At 46.6% G+C, this 27,997-nt stretch overlaps 1 protein-coding gene across 1 annotated transcript in view; it reads left to right on the top strand.

The window, feature by feature from the left end:
- BEGAIN (brain enriched guanylate kinase associated) overlaps nt 1–27,997 on the top strand; it is a 197,125-nt gene that overhangs the window by 16,124 nt on the left and 153,004 nt on the right. The window contains exon 2 of the mRNA XM_083739082.1: nt 23,505–23,533. Within this exon, the coding sequence (XP_083595208.1) occupies nt 23,505–23,533 (29 nt within the window). The remainder of the gene's footprint in view (nt 1–23,504; nt 23,534–27,997) is intronic.

A 27,997-nucleotide genomic window follows, 5' to 3' on the forward strand; every position in this document is an offset into this window, starting at 1 on the left:
CAGGGTCCCTTTCAACTATACCATTCTATGATTCTCTGATACAGTTTAAAATGTATAGTGCAAATGGGGCACTATACATTCCAACGCCTCACAAAAACAAAATCCTGATATAACCCCCTCCCCCTTCCATGTTTTTTTTTAGGAGGCCTATTTTCTATCCCCAGCCAGCCCATTAATAGCCAATTTTTTGAATACAAATATTCCCCACATCTTCTTACCCCATCCCTCAGACATCATGATAGTTAGCAAGGATAGTTAACCCCATTTCAGGTTATTGTTGCCTGTCCAAAAAAAGTACAACGAGAAACAGATAACAGCATATTGATTTTACATCTATTCTAACCTTCCCAGTGGAAATGCCATGACTCTGCATTATAAGTTTTCTCCCTTGTCAAGCAGTGTAACTGTTAGCAGCCGATAATTCATCTCACTGACTTTCGCTCTTTGGCCTTATCGAGACACCGTGCTATCTCTGCTCCTATATGTCATGGGGAATATCGGGGGAAATGAAGCACTGGTGCCTATCAATTTTATTTTAAAAGACCATTTCTGATCATTCCCAGGAGTTTGCCTTTAGATAAGGGCAACAGACAAGCAATAATTTTTGCGAGAGTTGGTATGAGAGAGCCATTGTTGCCCATCAGCCAGAAACATCTCTCTGCCCATTTCCTTTGACCCACAATCATATCTGTCATATTGAGCTGTCTCCGAGTAGTTTTTTACTCTAAGTAGGACTATTAAAAATTATGGGTCTAAGTTAGTCATGTTTTCATTATTTTCAGTGGGTCTCTGTTCTCATTATAGTTAGACTAACCAGTTTGGTATTTCCACAGCTGTACAAAATTCAGCAATATATATATATATATATATATATATATATATATATATATATATATAAAAATACCCCCCACCCCCCGTTTGACAGAGACTGAAACCTATTGTAGGCTGCTTTGAATTATTTTGAATATTGCCCACCTTAGGGTGGGTTAATAATAATAATAATAATAATAATAATAATAATAATAGGGATAAATGTAGGGATACATATCACAGCAGGTTCAGTAGCAGCCTGTGTTGCAGGGCCGGGGTGCAGGGGGCAGATAGGGATGTGAAGTTGGGGCTGCCCAGGTGAGAGCACTGGGTTGTCTTCCTTAGTACACCCCTGTATCTTTGACTTCTCTGCTACCCTGGCTCGCTCCAGCCCCATTCAGCTAAGGTGCAACAATGCCAACGTTGGGACAGTTCTCCGCCATATGGGTTGCTACTTGATCAACTATGCGGAAAGTAGCTATTTGTCTGTCAGCCAGGAGTTCAGGAGGTACCAGTTAAAATGGTTCCAGTTACAGATAGGTAGCCATGTTGGTCTGCCATAGTCAAAACAAAAAAAATTCCTTCCAGTAGCACCTTAAAGACCAACTAAGTTAGTTCTTGGTATGAGCTTTCGTGTGCATGCACACTTCTTCAGATACACTACAAAGGAATTTCAGAAATAGACTGGAAAGAGAAGCTGCTGAATTGCAACTTATTACCAAACTTAAAACCATGGAGAGACCTGGTCTGAACAAAGACATTGGATTCTTATCTCATTATACATGACAAAGCCATTTTTCACCTTCTCACCCCTTGCTTTTTCCTGTAAGACCTATTGCAGTCGTTAAGAGTCGTCAACAGGCTCCTCACAGCTATCTGCCAATCACCCATTCCCACCACCCTTCTGAGTAATACCCCTCCCCACCTTCTCACTATATAGAAGGGTCTAGTAACTTCTGTTTCAGTGTATCTGAAGAAGTATCTGGAAGGAATTTTTTTTGTTTCAGTTAAAATGGGTAATGCTTGAAAGCTTCATGTTTGGGTTTGGCATTTGGTGAATTCCCTCTTTTGTTGCCTCTTTTTACCAAACTTTAAAGAGATGGGGCGTGGAGATCCATTCACAGGCATTCATTGTTTTGTATTGTCTGGTATTTGGTTAAAAAAACAACCGTTGAAAAACACTGGTGTGATATTGATTGCTTTTTTTCATAATTAACTCATAAGCGTGGGAAGAATACATCACCTGATACATGATCTCATAATATGAAGAGCCTTTTTGCTCAATATCCCGAGACTTCTCTAAAGCACCCTGCTTAAGTTTCATCCTTCTGTTTGAGTCTTCTCAATTGCCACCATATGGCATCCAGAAGGATGGAAGGATGACCTCTCTCAGCTGTGTGGCTCAGCATATGGGCAGTGGCTTAGGTGTCGCTGAAAGAAACAGATCCCCAAAAGTGAAAGCAATTTTAGCATATTATTCAAGACACATGAAACGCTCACCTGATCTGTATGCTGAAGGTCTTTGGGTTGAATAACATGGGCAGCAGGAGGAAACGCTGGTCCCACTTCCTAGAATATTAAAAACTTGCCCCATGAAGGGAATGGCTAGATAGACCTTGGGGGGGGGGGGAATATAGGCTGACCTCACCCAAACTTAAACTATTTAATTATGTGAAGCTGTTTATCCAATAAGAATTGGGGATGTGTGAACTCTCTAAAACACATTTCAGATTACCTTGTTAATTATCCCTTTTGGGGGGGTGTGAAGAACTCAGATAAATTTTCTGAATCTGAGCCAATTCAAGGAGTTCAGGAAAACTACCCATCTCCAGAGGTGGTCCCTGCCAGCCTACCACCCTTTCTCCCCAGGGAAAGGGTTTCGCCCCACTTCTTCACTCCTTTCTCAGATGCTCTGGTGTATTGGCTGATTAGCAATGTGCCAGGCATCGGATCCCAGTGACTCATGGGAGATGTAGTTCTCCCAAAGACTGCTGCAATTGCAATTTTGAGATCCTGAAGTTTGTTACTGCAGGTGGCCTAGACAAACTTCCTCATCATTCTTAATTAAAAGTATAATACAATTGTGAAGCCTTTGTGGGAATGACATCTCCCAATGTTCCCCATGCCCTGTTGCAAAGTAGAATCAGTGCAATGGGCAGTTGGTAGAAGAAGGAGAAAGAAAAATCTCCCCTCTCTTTTCCTCCCCATGTGGCTTGCTGCTGCTCCCATTGTCACCAAGTTAAGGAAAGGAAGAGTGTGGTGCAAGCTTCCCCAACACTGGTGAGGCTAGTGGGGAGTTGCAGTACAAAACATCTGGAGGGGAACTGGGTTAGAGAAAGCTGGCATAGAAGACAGGGATTCTTCTGTAGCTCAGATTTTGATCTGAGATGGAGAAGAAATTCAGACCTTGTAGAGCTCACTTTGAGGCCAGGTGTTGTTGTCTCCAAAGTTCTCCTCTGAGCCAGGATCAAGACTTTCATTGGCCTCTCTTGTAAATGAGAACATAGGTCTTTCTACCTGGCTATTTCAAAGCATCGGTCTGGGAGGGAAGCAGAATGCACATCCCTGGTCCTCTATGACATTGATCTTCAACTGGTAGGTTAGGTAAAGGTAAAGGGACCCCTGACCATTAGGTCCAGTCGTGGCCAACTCTGGGATTGCGGTGCTCATCTCACTTTATTGGCCGAGGGAGCCGGCGTACAGCTTCCGGGTCATGTGGCCAGTGTGACTAAGCCGCTTCTGGCGAACCAGAGCAGCGCACAGAAACGCCGTTTACCTTCCCCCCGGAGCAGTACCTATTTTTCTACTTGCACTTCGTGCTTCCGAACTGCTAGATTGGCAGGAGCAGGGACCGAGCAACAGGAGCTCACCCCATCACGGGGATTCGAACTGCTGGCCTTCTGATCTGCAAGTCCTAGGCTCTGTGGTTTAACCCACAGCGCCACCCGCGTTAGGACCCACTACTAAATGGCAGCCTAATTTAGGGTTGGTTGCAATTTCAAATTGCTGCAACCCATTCTGGGACCTGCTGATGAAGTGCAGGTAATAAATGTAATAAGAAAAATAGTGATAACTATTTTGAGAGAGGCATCATTATTTTGGGGCATGGATATATTTCACATCAAAAACTTGAACACTGCACTGCTTAAACAGTTCCCAGTCTTTGTAAGTCGTGAATCTCCTCATGATTCCATTTCTTTTCTCTCTTTTTTCAGTGCCTAATGCTATTTAACATACATTTTAATGGTTATCAGTGAAAGGATTCGTAGAGGATCTATGGTTGCTAGGAAACTGTTGCCTCAGTTGTGCAAATCTTCCCATGCTGCACACATTATCTTGCATCAAAAATTGTTGTCTAGCAGCCTTAGAAAGCACAGGTTGGGGGGGTCTCTCCCCCTTCTCCCTTTGCAAGGAATATGTTTCTTGAGTTTAATGGTACAGATCCTTTTACAGTAGAATTGCCTCAGTGTCATCATTATACAAATCCAGTGTCACTGTATTGTACTCTCAAGTTGATGCTTTTCAACTGATGAGTCTGGATCTTCAGAGTTGTGAAGTGATGGCGTCTGATGAGAGCCACAAATAAATAACGGAGAATGTCAAGAAAAGAGTTAGAGTTAGTTTTAGGGTGGGGGGAAAGGAGATGAGAAATTATGCACATACTTAAGCTTAACATACCCTGTGAGGTGTTGGGAAATATGATAATTTGGTGGCACAGCCTGGATTTTGCAGGCAAAAGGTCCCTGGCATCTCCTGGCAGGGCTGGGAGAAACCCCCTCCCTGTAACCCTGGAGAGCTGCTGCCAGTCAGTGTAGCCAATACTAAGTTAGGTGGGCCAATGGTCTGACTCCATATAAGGCCTCGTCCTATGTTCCTAAGTAGTCCATACATTGGTGTCACGAAGTCTATTTTACTGTAGCTCTTTCCATTCAAACTAGCATGTGGTCCAACATGATCACCTTGCGATTCCTGTTTGAACTCATTTCTAATTCAGCCCTTAATAGCATTATTGATCTGGATTGTGCTTTCATTTTCCCAGGAGTTGGGAGCCCTGTAGATAAACTGGTCCAAATTCTCCTTTGGAGGGATATTAAGTACATTCTAATTTGACCTGTGCGCATGACTCAATTTTTCAACTTTGTAATTAAGCCTATTGAATCAAGAGTCCGCCGGGACGCAGCAACTGCTTTGGAATGCGAGAGCCGTAGCAAACAAGACGGGAGCATAATCAGCAGAAGTTTGCCATTTCTGCCATGCATCAAGCTCCAACAAACCCTGGGAGCAAACAAAACCCAGTATGTCACCGGGAATTTATTCACGAGTCTACTAGGCTGGCTCAATATGTTAGAGTTTAATTAATCTTTAAAGCAACACCTTGGTATTATTAGAAACCATCGTCTTGCAAGTTGTTTTATCTGCATTAACAAATTCAATATTGGTCAACCTCACTCTTCAGGGACCCTCAATAATCTCTAAGCAAACAAATGGTTCTCGCTGCTGGGCTTAAACGGGAGGTTTGCAAAATTCCTGCTAAGAAGCTTTTACAGAGGAGGTGGAGGAGACAGACATGACGTCCCAGATCCAAATAACCTCCAGGTCTGCATTCTATCACTTTGACATGTATGCTACAGCCTCCCCAGTTTTCCAGACCTCATGATGGGTTGGACGCCATTGGGACTGGAGGGGCGGAAAGCAGAGAGCTCAAGGATAGGTGGAGCCAGAACCCAGGACCACAGGTCTGTGCTTCAAAGCTCTGTGTCAGAGTGGTCTCTCCCACCCTGAATTGGAGCAAATGACAATCCACAGAAAACTTGAATGCTTTTGTTCCGGTTCAATGGCAAAACATAGATTTTCCTGGGGAAAGCACTGGAACAACAACAAATAAATCAAAACTGCTTGGACACATAGCTTTGAAGTCCAGACCTGTGCTTAGAAACACAGCACAAGGTAAAGGTAAAGGGATCCCTGATCATTAGGTCCAGTCATGTCCGACTCTGGGGTTGCAGCGCTCATCTCACTTTATTGGCCGAGGGAGCCAGGTCATGTGGCCAGCATGACTAAGCCGCTTCTGGTGAACCAGAGCAGCGCACGGAAATGCCGGAGCGGTACTTATTTATCTACTTGCACTATGATGTGCTTTCGAACTGCTACAAAAAACCTCAGGGTGGTATACATGGTTTTTTCCTCACCATTTTGTCTTCACAACAGCCCTGTGAGGTTGGCTAGGCTGAGAGACTGCGACTGGCCCAATGCCATTCAGTGAGCTTCATGGCTGGACAGGGATTCAAACTGTGGTCTCCCCGATTATAGTTCAACAGTCTAACCATTCACACCTTTGCTGAGTGGTTTTTTCTTTCTGGAATGTGTCGTTGACACCTGATGATGCTCAATCCAAAACTGGACAGAGGATCGAAAGGGTTGAAACTAGCCTACCATACAAAGCCTTTACATTTGTTGCTCCTCCCAGTTGTGCCTCCTGCCCCAGCCGCCTCTGGTATGTGCCCCCCTGGAAGACTGCTCCAAAGGGAATGTGCCCTCTGGCTGAAAAAGGCTCCTCATCCCTGCCTTAAAAATAATTGTGATTTCCCAAATGAATCATAGAATTGTAGAGTTGGAAGGGATACCTGCAATGCAGGAATCTCAACTAAAGCATCCATGACAGATGGACAAGGAAGGAGAGCCCACAAACTCCCAAGTGAGACCATTTCATTGTTGAACAGCTCTTACTGCCAGAAAGTTCTTCCTGATGTTGAGTCAGAAATTCCTTTCCTGTAACTTGAATCTGTTTGTTATGGTCCTACTCTCCAGAGCAGGAGAAAATGAGCATGCTCCATCTTCCAGGTGACTGCCCTTGAGATATTTGAAGGTGGCTATCATATCTCCTCTCAGTCTCTTCCTCCCCAAACAAAACATACCCAGCTCCCTCAACTGTTCCTCATAAGGCTTGATTTCCAGCCCTGGATAATCTTGGTCACCCTCCTCTGCTCTCCAGGTGTTGTCTGACCAAGGCCGAATAGAGTGGTACTGTTAGTTCCTTGATCTGGACGCTATACTTCTGTTGATGCAGGCTGGAATAGCATATTTATATTTATATATATATATATATATATATATATATATATATATATGCTTTCGTAGATTTTCACGGGTACAGGAATGCAGGTTTTGGTGTCCTCGGGTGTCTTCCCGTGTAAAAGTTGGGGTGTCTAGGCGACGTTTCGACGAGGTCTCACTCGTCATCTTCAGTGCAATACAGCCATCTTCTCAGGAAAACTCTTCACAAAGTTCAAGAGGTCAAGACACAAAGACTTTAGCAACTAATCCACACCTAATGACCCACCTAAGTGGTACTCAGGATATCACTCAAGAAATCACTCAAGGTATCTCTCAAGTAATTAAGGAACAAAAGAAGAAAAGGCACACTAGCCTGGGAACTTCCTCTCTGCCCAGAACATTGGAGGCTAGACACCACACCCCCTCTACAGTATTTATAGGAACTCAAACATTGAGATCCCGCTCTGTTCCAGTAACAAGAAGCCGAAAGCACCAGCCTGAAGATGATGAGTGAGACCTCGTCGAAACGTCGCCTAGACACCCCAACTTTTACACGGGAAGACACCCGAGGACACCAAAACCCATATATATATATATATATATATATATGCAGGTTTTGAAGATGACGAGTGAGACCTCGTCGAAACGTCGCCTAGACACCCCAACTTTTACACGGGAAGACACCCGAGGACACCAAAACCTGCATTCCTGTACCCGTGAAAATCTACGAAAGCAAATATATATATATATATATATATTTGCAGCTTCTCACACTGTTGACTCTTCTTAAGCTTGGGGTCTCCTAAGACCCCAAGATCCTTTTCACATGTACTACTAGTAAGCCAGGTGTCCCCCATCTTATATTTGTTCAGCTGGTTCTTCCTGCAGAAGTGTAGAAGCTTACATTTGCCCATATTGAAATTCATTTTGTTACATGCCTTTGATTGACTGTGTTGAATGTGTCCTGACCATCTTGGTTTTCTAACTATGGGAAGGGATAGAGTTAAACCCAGATCTTCTGAATTTAACGTAACTCTTTCTGGTGATGTCTCTGTTTTCTGGCTTTATTCCACAGTTACCATCCTTTACTGGTAACTATGGCTTCCATGGGGTGGGGGCTGGGAGGTAGTCAATGGATGCTTTTTCTTGGCCTCAAATGTCTATAATTTGCTTAATTGCTCAGTTCCATGTTCACATTTGAAAACCCAGCAATTTGTAATTGTGTTGATGTTTCACAGTCGGTGCTTGCTTCTTTCTCAGTTCCCAGGAATATGATCGTAGCCCATGTAAGAATTCTTGGTTTGTGCCTTACAGTCTCTGTCTTTTAACAGTGGGCACCTTAGTCTAATCAGTATTGTTGCATATAATAGTATAGATATGATCAGTGGAATACCAATCTGACAATGCCAGAAGCAAGAATCATAGAATCATAGAGTTGGAAGAGACCACAAGAGCCATCGAGTCCAACCCCCTGCCAAGCAGGAAACACCATCAGAGCACTCCTGACATATGGTTGTCAAGCCTCTGCTTAAAGACCTCCAAAGAAGGAGACTCCACCACACTCCTTGGCAGCAAATTCCACTGTCGAACAGCTCTTACTGTCAGGAAGTTCTTCCTAATGTTTAGGTGGAATCTTCTTTCTTGTAGTTTGGATCCATTGCTCCGTGTCCGCTTCTCTGGAGCAGCAGAAAACAACCTTTCTCCCTCCTCTATGTGACATCCTTTTATATATTTGAACATGGCTATCATATCACCCCTTAACCTCCTCTTCTCCAGGCTAAACATGCCCAGCTCCCTTAGCCGTTCCTCATAAGGCATCGTTTCCAGGCCTTTGACCATTTTGGTTGCCCTCCTCTGGACACGTTCCAGTTTGTCAGTGTCCTTCTTGAACTGTGGTGCCCAGAACTGGACACAGTACTCCAGGTGAGGTCTGACCAGAGCAGAATACAGTGGCACTATTACTTCCCTTGATCTAGATGCTATACTCCTATTGATGCAGCCCAGAATTGCATTGGCTTTTTTAGCTGCCGCGTCACACTGTTGGCTCATATCAGGTTTGTGGTCAACCAAGACTCCTAGATCCTTTTCACATGTACTGCTCTCAAGCCAGGTGTCATCCATCTTGTATTTGTGCCTCTCATTTTTTTTTTAAATAAGAAAGTGTATATCATAATAATATTTTGTGCTACTGATTTTTTATATAATTGGGAGATATATTGTTTCAATGTTTTTTGAAAGTTTCTGATTCTATAGATATAGATGATAGATAGATAGATAGATAGATAGATGATAGATAGATAGATAGATAGATAGATAGATAGATAGATAGATGATAGATAGATAGATAGATAGATAGATAGATAGATAGATAGATGATAGATAGATGATAGATAGATAGATAGATGATAGATAGATAGATAGATAGATAGATAGATAGATAGATAGATAGATATAGATAGATAGATAGATAGATAGATAGATAGATAGATAGATATAGTATTGTTACATACGCTTCAGGTTACAGACTCCGCTAACCCATAAATTTACCTCGGGTTAAGAACTTTGCTTCAGGATGAGAAGAGAAATCGTGCTCCGACAGCATGGCAGCAGCAGGAGGCCCCATTAGCTAAAGTGGTGCTTCAGGTTAAGAACAGTTTCAGGTTAAGAACGGACCTCCAGAACTAATTAAGTACTTAACCCGAGGTACCACTGTATATGTTTTTATGGATGCCATTTTGTGAGGGCCTTGCTCTAAAAAGTGAGCTAGACATATTTAAAATACTGAACCCTGTAGGTGGGATTAGCAGGCCTGTAATGGTGATCTTTGTGCATAGGCAAGTCCATACAGGCGAAGATGGTCCCTCAGACACCATCGTCCTGGTCCCGGTTCATTTTGGACCTTCTCAAACAAACCCACCACTTTGTATTTCACTTTGTATTCTGTAAATTAACTGCAGATGTGTTCATTTCAGTGACTCCTTCTTAATAGTTCCATCTGCAGTTGAGGGAGTTGGGTATGTTTAACCTGGAGAAGAGAAGGCTGACAGGTGATATCATAGCCAGATTCAGATACCCAAAGGGCTGCTGCAGAAGGTTGGACCCAAAACAATGGGTTCAAATTACAAGAAAGGAAATTCCAACTAAACTTTAGGAGGAGCTTTCTTACGGTAGGAGCTGTTGCAATAGTGGAGCGGAGTACGTCAGAAAGTGATGGAAAACTTCATTAGATGTTTTTAAACAGAGGGTGGTTGGCTATCTGTCTAGGATTCTTTAGCTGAGATTCCTGAATTGGGATACCGTCCATCTCTATGATTCTATGACACAGGAGTTTCTGAATGTTCTTGAAAGGCAGTCCCTTGTACAACGCACTACAGATGATAACCTAGTCCAGCTTATGACTTGATTGTCATAAGCTGCATAATACAAAATCAGGCTATTGGTCCATCTGTCTCAGAAATGTCTACTGGGGCACGTTGGGGAATAGGGATGGCAAACAAATTTGCTTCTGCTTGCATTTCAAGGCGATCCTACCTAATTCAAGCTTCCCTAAAACTGTAAATGGAAGCACAGCCATCTTCTGAAACATACCAAGTGATGTGTACAAAATGCTTATAGTAGGGCAAAGTGTGCATAAAAATGCATATACTGCTGAAAATCATGTGAAAGTGCATTATGTTACAGGATAGGTAAAGGTAAAGGGACCCCTGACCATTAGGTCCAGTCGTGGCCGACTCTGGAATTGCCAAGCTCATCTCGCTTTATTGGCCGAGGGAGCCAGTGTTCAGGTTCCGGGTCATGTGGCCAGCATGACTAAGCCACTTCTGGTGAACCAGAGCAGCGCACAGAAACGCCGTTTACCTTCCTGCCGGAGCGATACCTATTTATCTTCTTGCACTTTGACGTGCTTTCAAACTGCTAGGTTGGCAGGAGCAGGGACCGAGCAACGGGAGCTCATCCTGTTGTGGGGATTCGAACCGCCGACCTTCTGATCGGCAAGCCCTAGGCTCTGTGGTTTAACCCACACCCGCGTCCCTTACCTTACAGGATGCTGGTTTGCAAAAAAAAGAAGTGTCTATTAGGAGAAAATCGCAATAAAATGCTGAACAATTTTAATGAACAATGTGGGGGGGAATGCAAAGGGGTGTGGAAATGTGAAGAACTCAAGATTGGGGGGAGGGCTATGAAAAACTGAAATTTACAGTATTAACCCCTTAGTGGGGACCCTTTAGCCTTCCAGATGTTTTGGACTGCAACTCCCATGATCCTTGACTATTGGCCATGCTGCCTTGGTGTGGTGGGAGTCATAACAGACCTTCCAGGTGTCCCTATTTTCTAGCGACAGTCCTGGATTTACAGAAGCTGTCCCAATTTCTGATTTTATCCCAGAATGTCCCCCTTTTCCTTAGGACACCCCTATTTCATTGGAGAAATGTTGGAGGGTATGGAATAGGATGTCCCTATGTTCATCAGAGAAACGTTGGAGGGGATGTCTGTATTTTCATTGGAGAAATGTTGGACGGTATAGAATAATATCTCCCTATTTTCAGAGAAATGTTGGAGGGTATGTCATAGTCCAAAAACCCCATGCCCATCCTTGCTCTAAGTGCTCTAAAGCATTGCTACAGATGCTATGCATTGTTATCGGTCCAGGGACCGCTAAGATGTAAGCTTCATCCCTGGGGAGTTATTAGAGCCCGCCAGGCCCTTCACTTTCAGAGCCAAACACACTACCTGCAACATCACACCGGCTCTCAGAAACGCCAGAGCGCACATTATTATCAGAGAGGCGAGCCTGGCTTGCTAACAACAGCCCGCACTGCTGAATCATTGACAAATTCAACCTCAACCACCTTCTCGGTGTTTGCCTTGACAACTAGTCTACTGAACGGCAATTGGATGAAAAGCCCTTTCTAAAAATAGTATCACACAGGACAGAATGACAAGCACGAGCCACTAGATAATATGCACTGGATGTTCCTTCAGAGGGCTTTTCCCCCACCCTGGGCAGGGGGCGGATGTGCCGGAAGGAGGGGAAAGGCCAAGGGGAGCGGGAGGGAATATGACACATGTGAAGAGCCAACTGCACTTTTAATAAATATGGCTTCCTTTTGACAAAGGAATCTCCAGAGGCTGATTTAATGTCTCCTCTGCAAATCCTAACAACTCCACATTTTGTGTAGGAGTTGAGAGCCGACTCTTTCAAACTAGTAGAAAGGGACCTGTGGAGAGGAATGCTAATGCACAGCGCAAGAGAGGGTATCGAGGGACCACGGGGAGACTTCTGGCGACCTTTCGGCTATTAAAATAGCATCCCAGTCCAGTACAGGCTCCACTTCAGCCTTTCGTGTGTGTAGAGGAGCCGTGTAGGACGCCCCTCTTTCAATAATAAGCTAAACAGAGCCTGTTTCTTCCAGGCAACACACAAACCCACAGCTTGGAAAAGATCGAAAACGAACATTTGGAGAGCTGAGAGAACATTCAGGGGAAATGTGTGCAGATGATAGATAGATGTATAGAATTGTAGAGTTAGAAGGGGCTACGAGGGTCATCTAGTCCAACCCTCTGCAATGCAGGAATCTTTTGCCCAACCTGGGTCTTGAACCCATAACTCTAAGATTAAGAGTCTCATGCTCTACTGACTGAGATACCGGTAGGTAGACAGGCAGGCAGACTTAGAGATATAGATATATTCAAGGAATCGGATAACATTAACCCTCCTATTTCAAAGATATTGACACATTCATTTAATTCAATATATGGGGGAGGGGTTGAGAGAGGGGGGACCTCAGGGGTCCTAAAGAACATAATAATTGCCTTGTTGGATCAGACCAAAATGATTCTGAGTGCTGCTCCACATTTCTTTTGTATTAATGTATTATTGACTTTTTTTTACCTGCTTTGTCATATAGACAGCAGCTTTCTACCCTACCCAACCCTATTAGCTCCTATTTGTTATAATACAAGGAGCTTGGATCTATTGCTAGTCAAAGCTCAAGATATTATTAAATATGCAGTACAGTACTCATTCTACTCATTGCAATTTAACATCTTAATCCTATGCATTGCTTATCAAGAAACCGGTCCGGCCCTATCATTAGCATACCATCCAACTTTTTCGGATCCTAGACCGAGATGGGAAGTGCTTCTGGGTGAATCATGTGACAAACACCACGCTCTAGAGCACCCCCAAATGCTTTTTGGGTCTAGAGCGTGGCCCTGAGCATGCAATATTGTGGCACCCAAAATGGCAGCTGAGATCTTCATGAAAAAATAGAATGTCCAGTTTTTCCGGGGCTCTTGGCAGGTATGCATTAAGCAGAATGAAGTAGCTGCCTCAAGCAACTAGTGCTGGGTATTAAGAAAGAGCAGGAAATCACTAGTTATTTCATTGTTTATTGTTGTATTTTTTTACTACGAGGGTGAGGTATTTGTGGAACAAAATAACTTAACCAGCCTTGGGGACTATGACCTTGACTGGGGAAGAGTGGGGGATGTTGACAACAGTCAGCTTTGAAGGAATAGCAGTCTGTACAAAAGCCAGTGCCTTTTCCACCATCCTTGTTATTTCACTTACTGAGCTTTGATATGAAAACAAGTTCTAGATCTCAGCCAAAGCTCTGCTCAACCCTATTCCTTACAATTCCCAGAGTTCCCTGGGAATAGGGATTGACTGTTACACCATTAAGTAAATCGTAGTTCTGTGAGAACAGAGTCTCCTGGCAACCCTCAGCATGCATAACAAGCTGTAGCTCCCATGATTTTGTGGGGGAAGCCATGACTGTTTAAAGTGGTGTCATAGTGTTTTAAATGTGTGATATGAATGGCTTATGTCTACTCAACCTCACAGGGCTGTTCTGAGAATAAGATGAGGAGAAAACCATGCATGCTACCTTGGAGGAAAGTTGGGATCTACATATACCAATAAAACCCACCTGCTTTTTCCATCATAGAATTGTAAAAGTTGGAAGGGACGCCAAGGGTCATCCAGTCCAACCCTCTGCAATGCAGGAATCTCAGCTAAAGCATCCATAGCAGATGGCCATCCAACCTCTGCTTAAAAACCTCCAAGGAAGGTGAAATATACTCAGAGTTGAGTGCGAATTTATTTATTCAGCTCATAGTAGCAATGAATGAAACTTTCCCCAAAATGTCTAGCTGTGTGTAATATACATTATTTACACAATGGGCCCCGCGTGATTGGCTAATTCTGGGCTGCTCCTGTAGGCCAATCAGGTTGCAGATTCACCTCCTCCAGGAGCCTGATTGACTGCTCCTGCAGGCCAATTAGGTCGCTGATTCACTTTCACCTGGAGATGGATTGGGTGGCTCCTGAGGACCAATCAGACTGCTGCATTCTGGATCCTATTGTTCTAGGATTCAGCTCAGTACATAAGAGAAGGAGAGTCCACAACCTCCCAAGAGAGACCGTTCCACTGTCAAACAGCTCTTATTGTCAGAAAGATATTCCTGATGTTTAGCCGGAATCTCCTTTCTTGAAACTTGAAGCTATTGGTTTAAGTACTACCTTCCAGAGCAGGAAAAAACAAACTTGTTCCCTCTTCCATGTGACAGCCCTTAAGCTATTTGAAGATGGCTATTGTATCTCCTCTCCGTCTCCTCTTTTCCAGGCTAAACATACCTAGCTCCTTCAAACTTTCCTCATAAGGCTTGGTTTCCAGACCGCTGATCATCAGCTTTGTTAAGTCCCACTGGTTCAATAACTACCAATCTGCCCAGTTTCTCAAAAACAGACAGCTCTTTTGCCAGAGTCAAGATGGAGTGCCTAGGAGGTCAAATCACAAAGATCCCATCAGCTAAGGGCTTTTGAAAGGATGCCCACAGAAGTTTAATAATATCCCCAATACTGCTGTGATTTAATAGCCACTTATTGCCCCGATTTCCTGAACAGCAACCTCTGTGCCTAAATTGCTTGGTGTAATTATAAACATCCCAGCGAACTGTTTCTCTGTGCTATGTTTCAACACCCACCCACACGAGTTATTAAGCAAGGTATGGTATATACCAAAAAGAGCAGTACACTCGCCCAAGAGAGAGAGAGAGAGAGAGAGAGAGAGAGGCACAGTCCTTCGGGTATTTCATTTCACACTCTCCTGGTTTCTGGTACTTTCTCAGTCCATGTTATTCTTAGATCATTGTTCCTTGTGAGGTCATGCTAAGTTAAGCTTCCCCCCCCCCAAGGTGAACTACAAACACAGAGAGCGGTATGTAGTACTGTCCCGTCTTTATTTAAACCTCTGCGTATTTTAAGTAGAAGCCATTCTAATCAAAGGTCATCATGGATTGATATTTTCAAAATACAAGCCTAGCAAGAAGGAAAGGAAGGGGGGAGGACCACTCTCTTCCTCTTGTCTCAATTCAGTGGTTTTATCTGGAGAAGGGCCATAGCTCAGGGACAGAGCACTTGCCTTGCATGCAGAAAGTCACAAGTTTGATCCCCGGCATCTCCAGGTAGGTCTGGGAGAGGCCCCTTGTCTGAAATGATGGAGAGCTACTGTCTGTCAGTGTAGACAATACTGATTAAGATGGACCCAAGATCTGATTCAGTACAAGGCAGCTTCCTATGTTGCTATACTCACAACAACCTTGTAAGGTTGTGAGAGATTGGCCAAAGGTCACCTAGCGAGTGACATGGCTAGCTGAAATTTTGAACCCAGGCCTCCTTAATACTTGTCTGGCACCCCAGATGCTACACTGGGGCTGGTAGAATTCAGCAACAGCTTGAGGGCCAGAAGTTCTCAGCTGCCAGCTTTATTATTTATTATTATTTATTACTTCATTTATGTCCCACCTTTTCTCCAAAGAGCTCAGGGTGGTGTTCACAATCCCTGGCTCTCCATTTTATCTTCATGACTAGGCCTGGGTGGTGTATCGATGCATCATCCAGGATCAGTTTGAGGGCTCGATTGCAATGGCTCCCAGTACATTTCCGAGCACAAATCAAAGTGTTGGTGCTGACCTTTAAAGCCCTAAATGGCCTTGGTCCAGTATACCTGAAGGAGCATCTCCACCCCCATCGTTCAGCCCAGACACTGAGGTCCAGCTCCGAGGGCCTTCTGGTGGTTCCCTCACTGCGAAAAATGAGGTTACAGGGAACCAGGCAGAGGGCCTTCTCGGTGGTGGCACCCACCCTGTGGAACACCCTCCCTTCAGATGTTAAGGAAATAAGCAACTATCTGACTTTTAGAAGACATCTGAAGGCAACCCTGTTTAGGAAAGTTTTTTAAGTTAGATGTCTATTATTATTAATATTCCGTTGGGAGTTGCCCAGAATGGCTGTGGAAACCCAGCCAGATGGGTGGTGTATAAATAAATTATATTATTATTATTATTATTATTATTATTATTATTATTATTATTATGCAATTTAGACCTGGCAGTATTTCACCTCTCAGTTTCAGGCCAACTGCTTTAAACAGGAGGACTAGAGGTGGGTGATGCATGCATGCATGGGATCTGTGCTGCCCTCTGCCAATCAGCACCCCATATGTGTCACCCACCTCCAAAACAGCACACCTGAGAACAATTTCACCCTAGGGGCTCATTCCTCTGTGCATGGGGCACTGGAGGAGGAAGTAGCTTCGCCCCATGCCTCGTGGGGCCAGGGTTCCTTCCTCCATGTGCCAGGTGCTGGAGGAGGAGGCAAGATGCTGGGGCAGGCAGCTCCACAGTGCCCTGGTATGTGGTGCCCTGGCTGATGTACTCCGTCTAGAGCAGCGCCGCCCTCTTGGCCTTGACAGGAAGTGGCAGAAGCTGTGCACAGTGATGCTCATTGTCTCCATGGCTGGCAGCTTCCTCCTTCCTCCCTTTCTGACATCATAATATACTGCCATATCACAAAGTTTAGCTGGTGGTATATTATGACGTTGGAAAGCAGCTATCGTGCAACGCTACTCATGACATCATGCAGGCTCTCATTTAATAGCCAACGATGAGAAACTGGAACTAAGGATAGATTCATCTAATGCATTGAGATATAAGTGCTGGGTATTTATAGAGAGTACACCAAGGGACTGGTTGTATGAGTAAACTCAGTCCCTTTACTTATTTCTGCATGGGAAATAGCTGGTGATCTCAGAAGCTTTCAAACTCTTACAGTCAATCCATTAAAAGGTGCTACTACACGACTATTACACAATTGCAAAGCTCAGTGTTCTCCTCCATCGATGCTGTTGGTTCAATCAAAGTTCTTGTCTGAGTCCTTTAAAAGAATATCTACCCAGAAAAGGGTATCTACTTGACATCACCAATGCTTTTACAAAATCTCTTTCTCTCTCTCTCTCTCTCCCTCTCTCTCTCTCACACACGCTCCCCAGTAACTTTTGTTCACAAACAACTTTGCTTCTAACCTTCTGTACTACTAGAGTAGGCTTACTTATGGAACAATGCATCTGAACACAATAAAAAATTGATGCAGAGAACTTTGCAAAAGCTAAAGCCGAATGAAACATAAAAGGCTTTTGGAATGTTAGCACAACACTAAAAGCCTTTCCCTCCCTGCCTGTATGGGAAACCCATTGCAGCAATTTGTAAGTATGCATTTGGAGATGGCTTTTTAACACCTATCATCTGTACTGCTGTATGATAAAGCAAGATGACATGGCGTTAACAGCTGCCTACTCCAAAATCTATAGAGCAACACGCTAGAAAATGCCTGCACAACTTGTGACACACCTTTATTTTATTTTATTTTTAGTGAAATATTTATAATCCACACTTTCATAAAGTATATCAAGGTTGGCATACAACATACAAAGCACCCATTAAAAGAATTAAGAACATCAATAAAAACAGATTGGTTAAAAGGAAAAAAGATCATGTTGCAAAAGGCCTATCTGAAAAAAAAAGTTTTCAAAAGAGGTCTGGAGGGAAGGAGGAAACTCTACAATTCTATGGTCTAGGAATCTGAAGTTCCTGCCAAACTTCTACCTGTTTGGCACGGGACCTGCCACATGAAAGCGAACTGAACCTCAGGGACATGCAGGAATCACCAGAAGTGCTCTATCAGAGGATCTCAGTTGACTTAAATGGAACATAAGGGATGAAAAGGTCCTTAATTTACTTTGGGCCCAAGTTATTTAGAGCAGTGTTTCCCAACCTTTTTTGGGCAAAGGCACACTTGTTTCATGAAAAAAATCTCGAGGCACACCACCATTAGAAAATGTTAAAAAAATTAACTCTGTGCCTATATTGACTATATATAAAGTAACTCTCTTTAATAGGCATCAAATAAACACAAAGAAAGTACCGGTATTTTATAATTACTTTATTATGAAATAGTAAGTACCGTATTTTTAGGACGCTCTGTCCCATAGGACGCACCTACTTTTTTGGGGGGGGGGGGAAATAAAGGAAAATTTTTTTTCCTTTATTTCCCCCCCCCAAAACCAGGTCGGGGAACAGTGGGATGGTGGTGCTGCGCCTCCCCGCTGTCCCCCGAGCTTGTGGGGCTGGCCCATGTCTGCCTGGCGCGAGGGGCGCTCTGCTTCAGGGCGCCCCGCGCATCGGGCGGCAGGCTACAGTCCGCAGCATGGGGAACCCTCTGTTTCAGGGCGCCCCACGCGCCCCCACGGGTGCGCAAGGCTTGCCAACACGAGCGCGGAGCACGGGGCATCCTCCGAAGGGCGCCCCGTGCTCTGCGCCGCCCGCAAGCCTTGCGCTCCTGGGGGGAGATCCCCCGGGTGCGCAAGGCTGGCCAACACCAGCGCGGAGCACGGGGCGTCCTCCGAAGGAACGCCGCCATCCCGCTGTCCCCCGACTTGGTTAGAAGGCTGGCGGGGGGGGGAGAAGCCTGCTTTTCCCCGTCGCCAGCCCCGCAAACTCGGGCGACAGCGGGAGAGGCGTAGCGCGCCCTTCCCGCTGTCCCCCGACTTGGCTAGAAGGCTGGCGGGGGGAGAAGCCTGCTCCTCCCCGTCGCCAGCCCCGCAAACTCGGGAGACAGCGGGAGAGGCGTAGCGCGCCCACCCGCTGTCTCCCGACATGGTTTGGAGGCTGGCGGAGGGCTTCCTCCTCCCCCAGCCCCGCAAGCTCCCAGAGCTCTGGGTCCCGTTCTGGGGGAGGGGGAAGCTCGGGCTTCCCCCGCCCCAGCCCCGCGTCTCCAGCCGGGAGACGGTCGCGCTTTAGCCCCGTGCGTGCTCTCCCAGCTGGAGAGGTGACGCGCGCCTATGGAGGCTCCTGCCATAGGCGCGCGTCACCTCTCCAGCCGGGAGAGGGTCGTGGGGGGCTGCTTTAGCCCCGTGCGTGCTCTCCCAGCTGGAGAGGTGACGCGCGCCTATGGAGGCTCCTGCCATAGGCGCGCGTCACCTCTCCAGCGGGGAGAGGGTCGCGGGGGGCTGCTTTAGCCCCGTGCGTGCTCTCCCAGCTGGAGAGGTGACGCGCGCCTATGGAGGCTCCTGCCATAGGCGCGCGTCACCTCTCCAGCGGGGAGAGGGTCGCGGGGGGCTGCTTTAGCCCCGTGCGTGCTCTCCCAGCTGGAGAGGTGACGCGCGCCTATGGAGGCTCCTGCCATAGGCGCGAGTCACCTCTCCAGCGGGGAGAGGGTCGCGGGGGGCTGCTTTAGCCCCGTGCGTGCTCTCCCAGCTGGAGAGGTGACGCGCGCCTATGGAGGCTCCTGCCATAGGCGCGCGTCACCTCTCCAGCGGGGAGAGGGTCGCGGGGGGGCTGCTTTAGCCCCGTGCGTGCTAAAGCAGCCCCCCGCGACCCTCTCCCCGCTGGAGAGGTGACGCGCGCCTATGGCAGGAGCCTCCATAGGCACGCGTCACCTCTCCAGCTGGGAGAGCACGCACGGGGCTAAAGCAGCCCGACTCGCCCGCCTCCCTCCCACGGCACACCCGGCAACTTCTCGCGGCACACTAGTGTGCTGCGGAACACCGGTTGGGAAACACTGATTTAGAGCTTTGTGAATTAATTCAAGTAACTTGAACCTGGCCCAGTAGCCTAGCTTTCTCTCAACAGCAGAGTAGCAGGGTTCCAGTAACCTGTTCCTGTGAGCAGTTTGGCCATGGCATTCTGTATTACCTGCAGCTTCCAGATAATTTGTGAGGGCAGACCCACCTAAAATGCATGACAGTCATCAAGTCTTGAGGTTACCATTGCCTGGACCACTCTAGTCAGGCTGTTGTGGTCCAGCAACTGGCATCCCAGCCAGAGCATAACATGATAAATGCAACTCACCAACCATGTATGCCAGTGCAGCAGAAACTTGCGAAATCTCCTGGTCATGTTGCCAGCTTGGTTCTCCTGTTCTGGACAACTGCCTTGAGACCAAGGAGGTACATTCTAGTCAGGTATGACAAGGTGCATACCCATGGAGCTAGCTTAGGAAAAACAAGCCAGATACCAGACTCACTAAGAAGCTACTCATGTTGCTCCAGCACCAGCCTGGAACTGACTGGGATGGGGAACCTGTGGCCCTCCAGATCCTGGGATTTGGACTACAACATCTAGAGCTGTGTTTCCCAAACTTGGCTCTCCAGCTGTTTTCGGACTACAACCCCTATCATCCCTAATCACCGCTCCTCACATCAAATGGGGGGTGCCTTTTGCATGAGCGCACACAGTGCTCCTGATAGTACAGGCTGGCTTCGCTCTCCCCAGGCTGGATACCTGGAGGTCTCCGCCTACCTCACCCAATCCCCCAATGCTGCCTGGGAGGGTGTTGCCAGGAGATCGGCCAGGTAGGGGGAAAGGACTGCCCTGCCAATACAACAGAAGGAATATTCAGCTCGGGGGTCGCCTGCGGTTGAAGGGACTCTGCCTGTCCACGCAGTTATCAGGACCAGTGTGGTAAGGGGTGATGGGAAACAGCTTGAGACCCAAATTTGGGAAACACTGACTTAGATCACTTCCTCCAGTGTGGTGTAGTGGTTATGAGTGGTAGACTCGTAATCTGGGGAACCGGGTTCGCGTCCCCGCTCCTCCACATGCAGCTGCTGGGTGACCTTGGCTAGTCACACTTCTCTGAAGTCTCTCAGCCCCACTCACCTCACAGAGCGTTTGTTGTGGGGGAGGAAGGGAAAGGAGAATGTTAGCCACTTGGAGACTCCTTAAGGGGAGTGATAAAGCAGGATATCAAATCCAAACTCTTCTTCTTCTTCGTCTCCCCCAGTTTCCAGCAACTGGTACAGGTATTTAGAAGCATTACGGCCTCTGAATGTGGAGGTAGAACATAGCTATCATGGCTGTTAGCCATTGAGAGCTTTATCCTCCATTAATTTCTCTTATCTAATCCTCTCTTAAAGCCACCCAAGTTGGTGGACAGCATTGCCTCCTGTGGGAGCCTGTTCCATACTCTAACTATGCGCCCAGCATGAAGCACATAGCGGAGTGCCATGTCCTTATAAGCTCTTCCCCTTCCTCATTGCCCTCCTCCTTTTAGCTCCACATAGCAGCTTAGGAAAGGCGTTTGCTAGTGCAGAGTGGGGCCGTGATTCTGTCTTCTACATTCGTGAAAGGATGAGAATTCAGGGTTGCACTGCATCATCAGCACAGAAGGGTTGTTTTGTGGAGCACAGAAGGACACCCTCTTTCCCCCAGTGCACCAGCCCATCCATTTTGGGAGGTTCCACTTGCATAGAGTGGACACTGGCGATTATCATCTGGCATTTAGGACTCCCAGGATCGGAACCAGCAGGGTGGCGTTCAGAAAAGTCGTCTCATCTTGTGCGCTGCAATATTGTATGTTAATGAATTGGTGTGGGGGAACCGTTCAATCAATGGGCTCGGCTTGCCTCTCGATGCATTTTGCAAGGCATTGCCAAGGCAACAATGGACGTGAGGAAAGGACTTCCACATCATGAGATCATAAGTGACTGGGCCAGAGAAAAAACCAGGAAGGACGCGGGGGGGGGGGGAGAAATAGGGATCTGTTGGCAATTGAAGAACACAAACGCCACTGATATTTCAGTGTATATTTTCATTTTTGCTGTTCTGATCATGCCTCGTTTTTCCTTTTCTTACCTAACCACCATCTGTTGCACAGGCTAAGTACATACCATACATCTAAAGCACACACCCCGCCCAGAATTCTGGGAACTGTAGTTCCCCCCCCTCACAGAGCTACAATTCCTAGCACCTTTAAACAGCAATTCCCAGTTTCTTTTTTAACTTTTATGTTTGGTAGGGGAGAAATGTGCTTTAGGACTATCTAAAACAAGAGGCTTTGAAACGACAGGTCTTCTGGTCTTCTGGGACTAAAAAAAGGATGGGAATATACTTTTGAAATGTCGGGTTCCCAGACTCGCCCTGGCGCTTTCATCCTCTAATTCACAAAAAACTGGGATGGAAGGGGGAAAGCAGAAAAGCCCGCCCACCCACTCTAGATGTGTGTGAAGGGCAGGCGGAGCCAAAAGAAGCCTGACAGCTCAAAATCTTGGCGATATTTGTGTCGAGGGTGAATAAAATGGTTGCATGGCATACATTGAAAGGGGAAAGAATTCAAAAGAAATGAAACGATGCAGGGATAGATAGATAGATGATAGATAGATAGATGATAGATAGATAGATAGATAGATAGATAGATAGATAGATAGATAGATAGATAGATAGATAGATATAGATAAATAGATGGATAGATAGATGATAGATAGATGATGGAAGGAAGGAAGGAAGGAAGGAAGGAAGGAAGGAAGGAAGGACATACTAGTATGGTAAAAGCTGCAACAGAATCCGTCCTCCCCCCGCACCATCCCGGTGGCTTCATCTGGGCAGATCTCAGGAAGCAAATGGTTAAGCAGGCTCCCAAAGAGTCAAGCGTTGTTGGAGAGGGCTGCCTTCCTTGGCCGGGTCTGGCGGAGCAGGGGTTAAAAAAAGGAGTCCGCCTGAAACTTTCCCCCCACCCTCTTGCCGGTGCGGATCAAAGGGACCCCGGCGTGAATCTTAAAGGGCAAGGCGGAATGCTAGAGAGATGAATTAAGACCATGAATTACAGGGTGGGTGGGGGACACACACAAAAAAACCCAACCCTAACGCGATCCCTAAAACTCTCGCTCGAGCTGCGTGCGCGCGCTCCATCTGCCGAGATCTCGGGGAAACGTGATGAATTAAAAACTCCAAGGTGGTGTGGGGGGTTTGGGGGGGAGAGGCCGAGGGAGGAGAGAAACTGGAGATCGTGGCAGCGTCTATGTGCCACGTTGGTGCGCGCCTGCCTGCCTGCCTCCCTCCCTCCCTCGGCTCCTGTTGGACGGGGCCACCCCTCGATTTCAACTTTCTCTCCTGCGGAACCCGCTCGGCACAGTAACCTGTTACTGGTTCTCCTTCCACCTTCCTCCTCCTCCTCTGCCTTCTTCGCCTGGGCGCTACAAACTGAGTCATTCCGTGTTGCCCATGTCTCCTGGGGAGCTCGCCAGCCTTTCTGCAGCGTGTTCGCTGCTGCTGCTGCTGCCTCCGCCGCTGCTGCTGCTGCGTTCTTCGGGAGTTCACCAGTCAACGTGCACCCCTGCTGCTCCCATGCAGATCTGGGGTCCGGGTCTGGCCGGGGCTCGGTAGACGGGAGCCAGCGGCAGCAGCCAGCCAAGCCTGCCAGCCAGCCTTTTGGGATAGCCTGAACTATGCATAAATCTGCCGAGTGAACGCTGCTGCTCCCTTTCCATTCATTTGCACCTTGTTTGTTTGATTTCTTGTAGGCCTCTGCGGCAGAGATGGAGAAAATAAGGTAAGTCAACCAGTTTGGGGGTCTCCCCTTCTTTCTTTCTTTCTTTCTTTCTTTCTTTCTTTCTTTCTTTCTTTCTTCTTCCCCTCCCCTCCCTTCCCACCCGCCCTCCTGCACTGCTCATTATAAGGCAGGCGATCTGCTGGGTCTTATACTGATTGAAGACCATCCATTTCTTTATTTGGGGTGCTTTGGCTATCTGGAAGTAGATTCAGTTGCCAGGTTTGGGAAATCTCAGGGGTCTGGAGGAAACTGGCAGTGGTGGTGGTGGGTGGTTGTTGAGAGCCTTTTGCAAAGATGTCTATTTCAGAAGGAACCTCTGTCTGCACAATGCTATGTTTCCATTGCCAGATAAAATAGGAGGCGATACAGTCGATTAAACAAACGCAGTGGCCACCACTTAGGTCTCTTGCCAGAGCATGCTAACTCTGCTCAGGGAGAACAAGCCAGATCAAATAATTCACAGGGAAGGAAGAGGAAGAGAGAGCTGTCAGTTGAGGGGCCGGGTGGGAACCAACTTTGCATCAAAGCATCCAATTGCCTGTTGTTTGTTTCAGTGTAAATGGTTTTTTTTTTTGTTTTTTTTTTTTACATTTATTTTCTAGCTGGGGTTTTGTTTTGAGTCATTTCTTCTGTGTTCAAAATGTTGTCTGCCTGTAGAAGTTTCTTCTTAGCATCGACCCCTTGCTTTCAATCAAAGGGGAGATGGCATTTGGAAAATGTGCAAGTTTCCGAGCTCATGTTTTGAGTGTTGCTTGGGAGGTTTCGTTTCTGTATGTCGTTGCAAGGCATTAAAAAAGAAAGGAAGGAAGGAAAAGCCATAGATTTCTTATTGAACCAATTACGACTTGTTTTTGTACAGCACACAATTAAGTGTGAATGATCTTGTCCACACTTGGAAATAAGCTTCACTGAAGTCCATGGGACTTTCTTCAAAGTAAATATGCATAGGATTTGGATTGTATGCAATACAGTGGGATTTGGAGCTCTGTTACATCCTCCCTGTGTTTTGACAAGGTTTATATTACCATCCAAATGTTTTCTGAGCCAGGGATGGAGAACCTGTGGCTCTCCAACTATTGTTGGACTATGGTACCTATCATTCCTGGCCATTCGCAGTGCTGGCTGGGGCTGATGGGATTTGGAGTCCAGCAGGTTCTCCATTTCTGTTTAAAGATCTGGGGTTTCCTACAGTTTCCAGTGAGCCATTGCCATCGGTAGAACCAACAGAATACAGCTTTCAAACTCGTTGATGTCAAAAGGGCAGCCACAAAGTTATTAAAAAGTGTCAGAAAGTTGCAAAGCTCTGTAGATTCTGATGAAAAGGTAGATGAACACAAACGGGGAAAAGAGGAAAACTGAATGGGTTCCTTTAGCTGGATCTTAGCTGGGGAAGTGCAGGCAGGATTAGTATTCATGAAGACACTGCTTCTGAACACACCCTTGACACTGGTAGCTTTATTTCATTTCTCATTCATTACTGCTTGGCCTCATGGCCATCAGGGACTAGCCTGGAGATTCGTTATGGTTCATTAGTGGTCTACAAATACATGGTGATGGGAAGAGTCTGTGTAGTCCAAAAGTATTTACTTTCCTTCCAGTGAAGAGCTTTGCTACTGCTTTGAGTGAAGGGTCCTCCTCTGTGTCCTCCATTGATTTAAGGCAACCTGTGGCCCTTCAGCTCCAACCAGCATTGCCAATGGTTGAGGATGATGGGAGCTGTAGTCCAACAACATCTGGGTGGCACCATTTTGGGGAAGGATTGCATTATTCACCCGTTGTCGTGCATGTTGCCTTCTAGTTATCAAATTCCACCAGTCAGGAAACAAACAGCACTGAATCAAATCCCACGTATAGGATATTGCCTCTAGGCATGCCTAACTGCGGAAGATGTTACACTTCCTTTCAATATTTCCATACCATACAGAACAGGGTTGGATAACCTGCAACCTGCTATGTTGTTGGATTCCAACTCCCACCAGCCCCAGCCAGCATCACCAATGCTCAGGGATGATGGGAGTCAGTGGTCTGGCAATATTCGGAGCTCCCTCGACTGAAGAGGTTGAAGGAATGGGAAGAGATGGGTTGGCCGGGCCTTTTCAAGCGAAGGGAAATATTGTCAACAGAATTATGCTCCAGTCCTCATTATTCAGCCAGAAAAGCCACCGAATTGTGAATTCAATGTAAGTTAATTCTTGCTTCTGCCACAGCTCAATGATTTTGTCATGCAACTCCCCCCCCCCCCCAGACTCTGTTGGGCATTAGCTCAAGAAGGGCCCAAAATTTTCATAGCTGTACATTTTTCTGCAATCACATACCGTAAGATATGATCACTGATCTGTCCCTTTCGCAAATAGGAAAGTGGGGTTGAAAGAAAATGTGTTTCCCCCAAACAAAGCAATAATATCATAACAGAAGGTATTCTGGGGCAAAGCAGCACCACAGAAAGCTAAGCAGGCTTCATAGCCCCAGAACTTCAAACACTGATTTCAGGAGCAGCCAGCACAGATTCCAAGCCCCAGCCAACATAGCCAATAGCTATGAATGCTGGGAGTTGTAGTCCAACCATGACTAGAGAGCACCTTGTTGGCTACTGCTGCTTTAACTAGTCAAAGGTACCTCTTTTTCTGTTAAACTGACTGCTTCTACATTTTCATTTATTTAGGCATCTTCTAAAGGTAAAGGTAAAGGTACCCCTGCCCGTACGGGCCAGTCTTGACAGACTCTGGGGTTGTGCGCCCATCTCACTTAAAAGGCCAGGGGCCAGCGCTGTCCGGAGACACTTCCGGGTCACGTGGCCAGCGTGACATCGCTGCTCTGGCGAGCCAGAGCCGCACACGGAAACGCCGTTTACCTTCCCGCTGGTAAGCGGTCCCTATTTATCTACTTGCACCCGGAGGTGCTTTCGAACTGCTAGGTTGGCAGGCGCTGGGACCGAGCAGCGGGAGCGCACCCCGCTGCAGGGATTCGAACCGCCGACCTTTCGATCGGCAAGTCCTAGGCACTGAGGCTTTAACCCACAGCGCCACCTGCATCCCAGGCATCTTCTACTCATCATTAAACTCAATCCTAGAGCAGGACACAACGTGGAAATATATACTACATGATAAAACAATTTTTTAAACAAAAAACCAAACCACAACAGCAATACATCAGGGTTGCATCATGGCAGCAAGAAGGAGACAATTGCAATCTGTTCTTAAAGTAATAAAGTGGACTGATATACTCCGCATGCATGCCAAAGGCACACAGGTCCCCTTTCCTGCAGAAAACAGGCTGTCTGACATCCGGTGCAAACAGCTGTACAGTGGTACCTCGGGTTACAGACACTTCAGGTTACAGACTCCGCTAACCCAGAAATAGTACCTCGGGTTAAGAACTTTGCTTCAGGATGAGAACAGAAATCGTGCAGCAGCGGGAGGCCCCATTAGCTAAAGTGGTACCTCAGGTTAAGAACAGCTTCAGGTTAAGAACGGACCTCCAGAACAAATTAAGTTCTTAACCCGAGGTACCACTGTAGTTTTATGAGGCAATAAACTCATAAGTAAATGCAATACACTCCCTAAAAATATGCTTTGTTTTTTTCCCCTTTTGGGGCCATTTCATCTTGAGTGTATGCAAGAGCTGGGCTTTCAAAACCTTGCTGGAGGTGGGAACAGGCTTCTCTGTCTCCTGAAAATCTGAAAGAGCATCCTGCTTCTAGATATGCAACCAGCTCTCTCTTTATTTTTGCCATCTTGGCTTAAAAGGCAGTTTTGTATATAGATACTTGGGTTTCTTTGCCTCTGGTGCTGTCCCAACACGAGCACAACCTGGAGTTATCACATCTGGGTTGCGTGGTGCTCTTCTAATTTATTGTTTTAAGCAACGCATTTTCATTTATAACACTCACCCACATCATTCTTCATAATCAGGAGGTCCATTTCCACTCGAGGAAGTCCGAGATGAGCAATGAGCAGTGCCTTCATATTCAGAATGCTCTGGCCATGCCACGGCCCATCCACTAGCAGTTACCCCAGCCTCCCCAGCTGGGGCAGCCAGCCAAGCCCATCAGGCAGGAGGGAGAGGCTACCACAAAGATGCTGAGGAAGCCTCAGCAAGATCCTCTTGGCCTGGATGAGCTTTCAGTGCTCAGGCCACCGCACAAGGAAGGCATGTGTGCTGGTTCGGGAGGGGGTACTGTGTGGCGTGGTCTGAGTCTGGTCCTGGGTCAAGGGTCTGGAGGCTGTCCATCAAGGGTGAAGCGGGGTCCAAGGCAAGGAGCCGGGCGTGATCATGAACTCCAGACGAGCAGGTCCGGGTGCTGGCAGGAACAGGTTTCCAACGATGTTGCTCCCGCCACCTGGGACTGGGCTGACTGGCCTTTATCTCCTCTGAGGCCTGGGGCGGTCCCGGCCCACAGGTGATTCGCCTCCCCTGGCCTTAAGGCGAGCACTCCTCCTGAGAGAACTTAGTTCCCTCCACCTC

The sequence above is a fragment of the Podarcis gaigeae genome (genome assembly GCF_964106915.1).
Source record: "Podarcis gaigeae genome assembly, chromosome: 1".
Lineage (NCBI taxonomy): Eukaryota > Metazoa > Chordata > Lepidosauria > Squamata > Lacertidae > Podarcis > Podarcis gaigeae.